Source organism: Castor canadensis, chromosome 8, assembly GCF_047511655.1.
Source record: "Castor canadensis chromosome 8, mCasCan1.hap1v2, whole genome shotgun sequence".
Classification (NCBI taxonomy): Eukaryota; Metazoa; Chordata; class Mammalia; order Rodentia; family Castoridae; genus Castor; species Castor canadensis.
Window position 1 is genome coordinate 83,058,585 of NC_133393.1, and position 12,298 is coordinate 83,070,882.

The 12,298-nt window shown below is 34.2% G+C and overlaps 1 protein-coding gene across 2 annotated transcripts in view; it reads left to right on the top strand.

Annotated features, from left to right (window-relative positions):
* The window catches only part of Arid2 (AT-rich interaction domain 2), a 146,155-nt gene that overhangs the window by 105,621 nt on the left and 28,236 nt on the right, over window positions 1–12,298 (top strand). For both annotated transcript variants that reach the window (XM_020180477.2, XM_074083213.1), the window contains exon 16: window positions 7,606–7,754. In XM_020180477.2, coding sequence (XP_020036066.1) covers window positions 7,606–7,754 — 149 coding nt within the window. The remainder of the gene's footprint in view (window positions 1–7,605; window positions 7,755–12,298) is intronic.

A 12,298-nucleotide genomic window follows, 5' to 3' on the forward strand; every position in this document is an offset into this window, starting at 1 on the left:
TTGAGGGTTTTATATTTTTCTTATATTTAATTAGTACTCATTTCATCTCAACTGTGTGCCTATTTTTTTCCTCTTGGAATCTGTTGGAACTCTAAATAGTTACAATAGACCAAACCAGATTAGAGGAAAACTCTGTTACTATGGGGTTGTTTCGTTAACTCTTGTTGTGTGTGATTAAGATCTTCCAGTGTAGTTATATTTAATAATGATATTCAATAACAAAGAATGAATAATAATACTGAGATTAAGACCTCTTTTTAGTGGCTTTGCACTAAAGCATTTTCTCATTCTACCCCCACAGCAATCCTATTAGACAAAAATTGTTATTACCATTTCAGAGATGAGGTCTAAAGATACTAAATAACCTGCCCAAGGTTACCAACTACAATGAGGGGGTGCCAGGACTGAACCCTAAATATTTCTGAAACTAGCTCCTATGCACTTAACCCATTAACTTTTCTCCACTATTCCAAAAGATTTCTCTGCAAAGTTCTAGAAAGTTTTTTTCATGTCTTATTTTTTGATTAATTGAAATATTGCATAAAGGGTGTTAGTACTACTTGATGATTGTTTTAGTACATTAATGCTAGAACTCTTTACATAGCACAGTAGTCATACGGACGTGATTCGGTCCATTAAAATTAATATGTTTTGTTTCTAATCTGAAAAATCTGTACTAAGCTATGCATTCTCCCCCAAAGAATATAATTTATTTGAAAAGAAAGTAAATACAAAAATAATAAAATACCTACATTCTTTATTTCTAAAATTGGTATTGGAATGCAGAAATTAAAAACTGTGCAAGGAAAAAGGGATATAGCGTGCGTGGTGCTATGAAAATCAAAAACCAGGATTTTTTTTTTTCAAGCGCTGGGGATTGAACTCAGGGCTTCACATATGCTAGGCAAGTGCTCTACCACTTCCTCTGGACCCTCAAAAACCAGATTTCTTACATACGACATTTAGCAAAGTGCCTACTACATAGTCGGGTCCTCATAATGGTACAATATAATTTTGTTTTCATACATGAGATGAAGTACCTATATGAGCTAGAAATAGGGAACAGACAGAAACCCACTGTTAAAGATGGCTTTTGGATCTTCTGAAAGTCTGCTAATAGAAGACCATTTCCACTGTTGCCCAGATTCCATAAATTTTTTTATATACCTTTTGAGTTGCATTTTACACCTTGGTTTAATACTTTTTTATTCATTATTTCAATTGGTAGGTTAAAGGGGTCCAAAATAGAGGGTTTTAAATGTGATTTTTCAGCCAAATGTATTGTTACCACCATTTCCAGAGGTTTAGGAATGTTAAGGATGCACTAGTCCCCAGGAAGGAACTTCTAGACTGGCAGAATGCACAGGGCTGGCAAGACTGCTGGAATTGTACTTGTTGAGCAGAGCCAATAGGTAATTCTTCTTAATATCATTATTATTTCATTTTAAAATTGATTTTGTTCCTTCTCACCTCTGTTAATCAGCTGTATTTCATTATGTTAAAAAATAGCAACAAGAAAGACTATGTGAAAGTAAATGTTGTACCACAGACTTTGTATTTAAATAGTATTTAGCTGGGTATTTTACAAATAAAAAAAAAGATCATACCTCCTTCAAAGCAGATTTTAAATCTGTTAAATATCAAGTGTAATACAAGGTACCATTTTCAGATGCCTCATTACTTGCTATCTTTTGGAGATTAAAAAAAAACTACAGATGAAAATATTAAAATATATGTTAATGAAAGATGAAAAGGTCTTACAGATACTTACCTAAAGATTCTTTTAGCATTATGCAAAACACATATTGAACATAATGTTAAATCGGATAACTTGTTAAAATTCTTGTATATAAAAATAGTTTGCTTAAGGACATACCTGTTTAAGGTATTTTATATGTGCCTTGCCTCAGTTCCCCATTCTTCACAGGTGAATCATTCCTGATGTAGAACACTGAATGTTGCTATCTTTGGCCCTTGCTTTCTTTAGTAAGGGGCTTGAGAAATTTACTCATTCCATTAGAAAATGGATCTGTAGCCTCAAGGGGGCAGCACTTAGTCATAGCCATAGGGATCATTTTAGAAAAAGGCCACAAGATACCATTTCAGTGTTTTTGAGTCTTGCTCAGATTTGTAGAACAGTAGCACATTGTAAAAGCTAAGAAAGGCATTACCACTAGACATAACTTTTTTGTTTATATTTCCATGAGTGCTTACAAAACAAGCTGGGTATGTACTTACTATCTACATTTGTACTTAATAAGAAGAAAAATATTGGTACATTTTTAATATCCCGTATTCAAAATGCTGGAAACCAAAAGTGTTTCAGATTTTGGAATATTTGCATAGACATCATAAGATATCTTGAGGGTAGTATTCACTTTTAAACACAAAATTCATTTATGTTTCATATATCCCTTATATAACCTATGGGTAATTTTGTACAATAGTTTTAATAAGTTTGTTCATGAAACAGAGGATTGTTTTTTCATTTGGGGCTCTGATTTTTTTGGTGGTGGTGGGTATTTGTTTTGTAATATGAGGAATTGAATTCAGCCCGAGTTTGTTAGACAAGCACTTCACTGCTTGAGCCACTTCCTCCTCAGGGCATCATACTTGCTAAACAGCCACTCTACCACTTGAGCCATTCCACCAGCCTTATGGTGTGAAATTTTCTGCTTATAGAGTCATGTTGGCACTCACAAATTTTCACATTTTGGAGCATTTCATATTTTGGATTTTTGTATTAAGGGTATTCAACCTATAGTTTCAGAAAATGAGAGAATGTTAGAACCTCACGAGTCTGAGATATTATGTTGTCCAGAGACCTCATTTATCATAGTTGAAGTGGACAACTTACATAAATCTTTTTCTTTCTTTTTTTTTTTTTTGGTGATTTCTATTACAGTCTCAATTCTGTTCTGTAAATATGTACATGCAGACTAAGTATAATATGTTTTTTTGAGACAGAGTCTTGCTGTGTGGTTTAAGCTGGCCTCAAACTCTGTAGCCCAGCTTGGCTTTGAACTCGAAATCTTCCTGCCTCTGGCTCCTGATTGATGGGATTACAGGCGTGCACCACCAAACATGGCTTCTGAGTCTAATCTTTTTTGCTCCTTACAAGGTTTTTAAATATTTGTGCTCTCATCTCTTGAGAGTACCTTTTACCAGTTACTTCAGTTTGTCTTGAGATGGCATGGTATCTGCTTTATTCACCATCCTGTTTACTTTGACTGGCTCTGCTTGGCTTTCAAAATATGTAGCTAGAATTGAACACAATATTTCATTGCTGCTAAGAACTTATTTTTATGAGACTAGATTTTAGGACTTTTATACTTGCTAGGCAGGCACTCTGCCACTTGAGCCACTGTGCCAGCCCTGTTTTGTGTTGAGTATTTTCAAGATACTGAGCGAACTATTTGCTCAGGCTGGCTTTGAACCACAAGCCTCTTGAGTAGGTAGGATTACAGACAGGAGCCACCAGTGCCTGGCTTATTCAAATATTTTTAAAGTTTTAATATTAGTAAGGGTTTAAGAGTATTACTTCAAACTATTAAGAAGTATCTAGAATTTTTAGTCATGATTTACTCTTGAAAAGATGATAAAGAGTAGCAGTATTATAACTTACCTTAACAAAAAACAGTCTTTTCCAAAAATAAAACTGTGTTCACTAATGTTACAAAAGAAATGACAGGATTCTTTGACATCTTTTGTGTAGCTTTACATTTCTATTCACTTGCTGAAGTTGTGCCTTTTCCACTTTGATTTTTTAAAAAAACAACTGTAATTTGAAAAATTAGCTAGCTTTCTCAGTAGAATAGAGCAGTGGCACAGAATATGTCTCAATAGCTGATCATTCAGAAAACAGGCCATCAAACCTACTGTTACATTTGTGTTTGAGTTAGGCTGTCGCTGATCCTCTGGCAACTCACAGGAAGTGATATCAAGAGAAAGCAAGCTTCTGAACCTAAAACAAACCTATTTTGCATTTTCATGCAAAAGCCTAACTCTTAAAACATGATTAATTTAATTGGTACTTTGAAAAATATGTCATTCAAGAATATAACTGGTAAGCCCCCTCATATTCATTACCTAGCTTTAAATATTAGCATTTTGCCTTTCTGACTTTATCTATTCCCTTCCACAATTACCCACACAATTACTTTAAAGCAAATGCCAAACATTACTTCATTTCACTGCATATGCTTCAGTTTTTGTTTCTCTTAACTTGACAATTTTAAGTAGATAAATAAAACTACGATACCAAATTATACAAAGTATTAATTTCTTTATATTTCCTAATACCAGTTTTTAAAAAAAATATTCTAACAGCTTATTTGAATTAGGACCCAAAACCTTTCTACATATTGTACTTCACTAATTTGCCTCTTACTCATTTTTAATTTAACAACTTAGATTAATTTAAGTCATCTTTGCCTCATCCCTTGCTAACATTTGGGATTAGATTGCAATGTGATTCCCTGTAACTAAATTTTCTGTGATGCCGATAAGAGTTCCACAATTACAAAAAATAAAAATAAAATAAATAAAAGTTTGTCCCAATTAGGAAAGTAAGTCTAAAATATTGATAAATGTATCCTTTAAAATTATGGCTTACTTGCTATCAGATTTATATTTGGTTGGAACTAATCCTCTTGGGTACTCAATTATTAGAGTTTTCTAGATTTTTTATTCAGTATTTTCATTTCCAGGAAGCAATTTGACTAGTTCTTTTTTTTTTTTTTTAATTATCATGGTAGTGATAATTTTCCTTAACTCCCTCTTTGCTTTTTCTCACCTTCAGGTTTTATGGCACATGAATGACTATCAGTGTTTACGGTGTTAATTTCTATTGATAGACATTAGTTGGTTCCGTGGTCACTCTCCTCAAACTGAGCTCATTATATTATCCCTAAAATATGGTTTCCCTCTGGACTACTATGTTATCACAGTAATAATAGTAGTAATTGCCATTGATTGAGAAGGTACCGCTAGGTTCTTCATGTATAGTTTTTGTAATTTTACTGCTGTCCCATTAAAAAAAAAAACTTACATTATTTTTACTTCACAAGAAAACCGAGGGTCAGAGAAGGTAATTAGGTTGCCCAGGTCACAAGAGTAGTTAAAAGGAGGATTGAAAATTTGAGTTCTGTTATATCAAGTTGGATACTGATGATATCTATAATGTGTGTTTTATCCTACATTGTTTTTCATACATGTGTATATTTTCTCGCTGTTATAACAAATAACTTCAGTCATATCCCCAGAACTCAAAAATTCCTATGATTTCTCATTTCTGGGAAGAATTTTTATTTCAACATTTTCTTCATTTTTTCATTTGTATATTACACTAATACAGCTTTATATGTTTGTGTTTTGTCTTTTTCTAATGGCAGTTTTTAATCTAAGATTCTTAGCTGTCATTTGCTCACCCATTTCCAGTGTTAACACCCATTTCCAGTGTTACCTTATAAGTGAACAAATGCCTTCAGTCTTTCTTCAGTGTTTTAATTTACTGCCTTTAAACAATGTTCTATAGAATGCTTGATATGATCTTCCATTTCTAGAAGAAATTTAGTATCATTATTTTCTTTTGGGGTACTTCAAAAGTGCATTATAAAAAAAATTTAATTAGCATGTATTAGTATACCAGGGGGTTTCATTGTGACATTTATATATGTGCTTACAATGTATCTTCACCCCTCCATCATTCTCCCTCATTCTCCTTCATCTCCCCCTTCCAGACCTTTCAACAGGTTTCATTGTTCAGTTTTTATACACATATACAAAGAATATCCACCATATTTACCCTCCTCCTTCATCCCTTATTTATGCACCTCTCTGGTGACCACTCCCAAGAGGAACTGTTTCAGAGAGAAAGAATGAGATATAGAAGAAAATAGTGCTGGACACAGTGGTGCACACCAACACTCAGGAGATGAGGCAGTAGGATTTTGAGTTCCAGGCCAGCCTGGACTACATTTTATAATTGCATTCCTTTTACTGGTATTATCCATCAAAAGGTTATAATGAGCCGGGTGCTGGTGGCTAATGTCTGTAATCCTAGTTATTCAGGAGGCAGAGATCAGGAGGATCACTGTTTGAAGCCAGCCTGGGTAAATAGTTTATGAGACCAATCTTGAAAAATAGCCCACACAAAAAAGGCCTGGCGGAGTGGCTCAAGTGGTAGAGCTCCTTCCTAGCAAGTTTGAGGCCCTGAGTTCAAACTTCAGTACCACCAAAACCCCAAAAAACAACCAAAAAACTATAATGAGAGGCTGCATGTGGTGGCTCATGCCTCTAATCCCAGCTGCTTGGGAGGTGGAGATGGAAGGATCACAGTCCAAGAGGCCAGCCCAGGCAAAAAGTATTGACTCCATCTTAACAACTGTGCTCCAAGCTACTTGGGAGGCTATAGGTAATAGGATGGCCATGTAAGGCTGGCCCCAGGCAAAAACTCAGAACCTTCCTAAAAAATAACTAGAGCTGATAAAGGCTCTGTGCATGGCTCAGGTTGCACAGCACCTGCCTAGCAAGTGTGAAGTCCTGAATTCAAGCTCCCATGCTACACCCGCACCCCCAAATACAGTTGAGCTAGGCATGGTAGCACGTCTCTGCATTCCCAGTGCCTGGGAGGTGGATGCAGGAGGAGCCTGGACCACACGGCAAGTTTGAGGCCAACCTGGGCTACATAGGAAGAGCCTGTCTCAAGATAAAAAAAAAACCTCAAGGCTGGATAATGTAGCTCAGCGGTAGAGTGCTTGCCTTGCAGGCACAATGCCCTGGATTTGATCTCAATAACACCAATAAAAACTATAATTTAGCAACCTCAAAAACTAGACATTTTATTGCAAATTATTTAATGTTTATGATAATTTACTTACGTTTGTAACAGTCATTATTAACCATTGCCTGAAATTCTCTTTGCTTTTTATCAAATAGTTTGTTTCATTTTATATTACTGAAAGAAGTAATTTGCTATTAACATATTCTTGGGAAGAACAGACATAAGCAAATTAAAGGATTGCATTTTCATTTAAATGTATAATTGGGTTGCTCCTACCTAAAAGTCTTAATTTTTATTAATAGTGTCTACCCCTGTGTCTGTGGGTTCCACACCCATAATTGAATCAACTTAGGCTCAAAAATACTCAGAAAAAAATGCTTTTGGACTGAACATGTGCTCATTTTTTTCTTGTCATTATTTCCTACACAATATGGCATAGCAAGTATTTACCTAGAATTTACGTTGTATTCGGTATTGTAAGTAATCTAGAAATGATAAAGTGTATGAGAGGATATACACAGTTATATGCAAGTACTTTGGCATCTTATATAAAGGACTAAATGTCTACAGATACCAAGAGACAATCATATATATTTGATGATAGTAACAACAATGTGTAATCTTGCTTCTGTTTTTATATTAAGAGTCATATTTCTGTTATTGTAAAAATAATCTTTTGAAGATAATAATTAACTTAAAATTACAAAATGTAAATTTCATGTTTAGACGTACATGGTTATTGTTATCAAACTTACAAGACTGTACTATAAAATAGTGTTTTTCAGTGTCATGTCACAGACTGTGTTTGTGCTTTTTCACAGAACACTCCTATGCCACCTTCACCAGCTGTACAAGTGCAGGGCCAGCCTAGCAGTTCTCAACCTTGTCCACTCAGTGCATCCAGTCAACATGCAGACCCAATGAGAAAACCTGGGCAGAACTTCATGTGTCTGTGGCAGTCTTGTAAAAAGTAAATGGCAGTTTTTGTTTTTGTTTTTGTTTTTAATATACAGATGTGTTCTTTGTTTTAGAATGCTTTCATATTTAAATTTTTGTTATCTGTAGTTTTAAGAAAATTTCCTTTTGAAACCACTGACTTTCAGCAAAATTGTTCTGTGTGGATCCAGTGGCACTCAAAGTTAAGAAATCTACATAAATGATGGAAAAAACTTCATTGCTTAATGCTAGGTTGTTAGGTAATGTGGTTAAGCATTTTTAATAAAATCATTTAAGGATTTGATTATATATTTGGCTATGAAAAAGAAGTAGATTTTTTAAAAAATGATTTGCTTACTGGCAACTATGGAATATTTGTATAGTAGAAGCTTAGAAATAATCTGTTAATCTTCACTCTCATTTCCTGTGTGGAAAGCAAGAAATGTTTCTCTCTTTTTCCCCCATTCTGCCTACTTTTATTCTATTATGCTAAATTCCTTTTCTAATAAACCTTGCTATCATTTTTACTACAAAAGTAATCTGCTAGAGAGTTGATGACTTGTCTTAAATTTTAGTTTTGAGTATTTAATCCATGAAAATTATCTTTAAAGTCACACCATCCCCTAACTTAATAACTTAAGATGAACAGCAAATAGAACTGAATGAACTCTTTTATTTTGGATGCTAGGGTTCAAAAAAAACAGGGCCTTGTGCATGCTAGGCAAGCACTAGAACTGACCTTCTTAAACAAAGCACTGTTAGACTTGAAGAAAAATTTGGGAAGAATGTGGTTAAACTTTTTTTTCTTATTTTAGCATTAGTAGTCAGCCAAGACCCTTCACCTTGAGTCATTTGTTTTTAGAGATCTAAGACTAAGACAGTCTTACTAGAATATTCTTTATTTCTTAGATATCAAAGATTCCCTTTCTGCATCTCTTAAAATTTATATCAACTATTCATAATTTTTAATACAGATAATTGTATTTCATTGCAAACTTCATATATAGGTTTGTGGTAGGAGTGAACTATCTTTGTAGCCTAAAGATTAATAGTGCACAGAATTTCTAAGGACATTGATTATCAAACTTTAAATTTCAATCCATTTAAGAGGACATGAAATCATTTTAGTGCATCTTGACTGTGAATTTTTGTTTTCCTTTTCAATGAAAAATGAATAAAATACAGAGTCCATCGTGTTAGCAGGGTAAGTATTATTTCTAGTTATATATGTATATAATATATGTATGTATACTTGATTATAGGATAAAATCTATTTGTCAGAGAAGTTCTTTAGATTGTCATGTGTGTGTATGTGTATGTAATTCATGGCCTTGTACTTACTAAGCAAGTGCTCCACCTCTGAGCTACACCCCCAGCCCTTCTTTCTTTCTTTATTTTTAATGTATGTGGTAAAAATAACTTAATCGGAAACTTTCTTCACTGGTGTCAACTTTACTCTTTGCATTTCTTTTCAGATTTTTTTGTTTTCCATTGGCAAATAGTAGCTGACATAAGAGGTAGTATGCTAAAGCTATTTATTGATGTTTTTAAGAGTTTGGATTAAGAGAGTAACAGCTTTTAGATGTGGTTTTTATTTTTTGAGTGTGTCAATAGAAAAATTTTTTGCAGAGTATGTACCTACATACTAATAAGATATGCACCTTATTAGTAGGATCATTGTTACCTAATTTAATGGTGTACCTTTTCTAAGAAAGATTCAACGAGGCTTCTTAGATCTTGTCATTTTTTTCAAGCCATAGTTTTAAATCTTGCTAGTACTTTCATTCTGAATCGCAACTATTTATTAAGCAGTTTCTAGTAGGTGTAATATGCTAGGAACTACAAATACAAAGATTACACCCAACTATTAGAGATACAGACACACAAACGAAGTATATATAGTATATGAGAAGATAGTTTGATAGTGCTGTTGGCAGCATAGTACACGGTTCATGTAACTGTGGGATTATTGGGAAAGTTTCACTGAAGGCATTATATTTGAGTTGAGTTTGAAGGATGGAAAGAGTCTGCCATGGAAAAATAACTAGTCAGAGTGAAAAGTGCAAGCCCAAGAGTTAAAAAGGATCTAGTATGCACTAGTAAACTAAGTTCATGATGTCAAGAGCATAGTACCATAAAAGAATAATAGCTTTAATTTTTCATAGTGAATTTCAATTTCAAGTGGAAAAATATGTCATAGCTGTTGTCCACTAAGTTCAAATTTCTTTAATAATATCATGTTAAAAATATAGTAGAGAACTTTCTCTTTTTCCATCAGATTTAGAGCTAAATTTACTTTATTGATAAAGATTATTGTAAAATGCCTTCTATTTAATATCAAAATATCTGTCTGTTCTTTTATGGAGTTGAAAGTGACTTGGAGAATACATTTAAACTGTATGATAGACACACTCTTTATATCCTCTTTCCGTAGTCATAATTCATCTCTGTATGATTTGGTTTCTTTTCACTGAGTTACTCCCTCTTACACCATCATATATTAGTAACGTACTTTTTTAATCTTTAAGCATGTAAATCTAAAAACGCAGGGGCCCTACTCTTTAAATGTAACCACCACCACATGACTGTGACAAAGCAATACTAATTCATTTCATTCGGTATTAGGAATTCTTCAACTATCTGGTTAATGTGGAACTTGAATTGAAATCCGCAGTTCAGACATGGCCCCTAGTTGATAAGTCTTAAGTCCCTTTTAATTAGTACCTTTTAATCCCTACTATTTTTTTGTTAGCAATACCAGATAATTTGTCCTATTTCACACTACAATTTTTTCTTTTTTAGTATTGGGTTTGAACTCAGGGTCTTATGCTTGAGAGATAGTCACTTGAGCCACACCCAGAGCCCACAATATGAATTTTTGCTGATACTATTTAGCATGTTACTGTGGCCCTGTATTTTCTGTACATTAGTAGTTTGGTTTAGATATTTGATCAAATTCAGCCTTGATTTTATGTAGACCACTAAAGGCCTATTCAAGCCAGTTTTCAAGTCCTTCATTTATGATACTAATTTAAGTATGTGATCACTTCTTTGCTTTCCATTACACGAGATAGTCTAGATTTATACTGTACATTTCGTACACCACATCTGAAATCAACTGTTTTTCCAAGGACCTCTGGTATCTTTTAATAAACAATGGGAGTTAGTCTGGGTACAGAGATACCCATTGTTTTGCTTTTAAGTTGGTATCTTTTTTTTTTTTTTTTGGTAGTACTTGAGGCTTTACACTTGTGAGGCATGTGTTCTACCACTTGAATCACTTCGCCACCCCTTAAGTTGGTGTCTTGATCCATTTTCTGTTGCTGTAATTGGATACAACAGACTGTGTAATTTATAAAGAAATGTACTTCTTACAGTTCTGGAGGCTAGAAAGTCCAAGTTCACAGGGTCACATCTGTTGAGAACCTTCTTGTTGGTGAGGACTCTGCTGAGTCCCAAAGTGGCACAGGACATCACATTATGAGACACAGTAAGCTAGCTAGACAATTCACTTATAACAAAAGCCACTCTTGGAATAACTCATTCTAGGGTTAATAATTACCTAGTCACCTCCCAAAGGTCGTACTTCCAATAGGACTTCCAGATGCCCTTAACATCTGACTAATCCTTAGCTATCAGGAGGTGGAGATCAGGAGGATTACAGTTCCAGGCTAGCCTGGGCAAAATAATAATAATAAAGTTAGTGAGTCTCCAATCTCAACCAGTAAGCCAAGTGTGGTGGTGTATGCTGATCCCAGTTACCCAAGAGGCATAGGTAGCAGGATTGCAGTCCAGGCCAGCCTGGGCAAAAGAGATGAGACCCTATCAAAAAAATAACAAGCAAAAAGGACTGGAGCCATCACTCAAGTGGTAGAGCACCTGCTTGGCAAGCACAAGGCCCTGAGTTCAAACCCCAATACTGCGAAAAAAGAAGAAAAAAAGGAAGATATGGTAAGCATGCTTATAACAGACTATTAAACTGTCTTCCATAGTCATTGTACCATTTTGCATTCCACCTAGCAATGAGTCAGAACTCATATTTCATCACATCCTCACCCAATGTTTGATGGTATCATTGTTTTGGAGTTAAGCCAGTCTTGTATGTTGGTATCTCTGTTGTTTTAATTTGGAATTCTCAAATGACATATGATATTGCATATCTTGTCATTTGCTTATTTACCATCTGTATACCTTCTTTGATTGGGTATTTATTCAGCTCTCTAGCTCATTTTTAATTTGAGTTTGTATACTGAGAACTTTTTATTGTGAATGGATTTTGGATTTTGTCAAATGCTTTTCTGCATCTGTTGATAGGATTATATAATTTTTCTTTTCCCTTTTTTAGTGAAGTGATGAATCACATCAATTCATTTTTGACTATTGACCCAGCCTTGTGTACCTGGAATAAATTCCATTTCATTGTAGTATATAGCTATTTCCATATATTGTTTGATATGATATACTGATATTTTTGTTGAAAATGTTCAGATCTGTGCTGATGACAGATACTGAATTATAATTTTCTTGAAATGTCTTTGTCTGGTTTTGGCAGTAAGGAAATGCTGTCCTCATAGCATC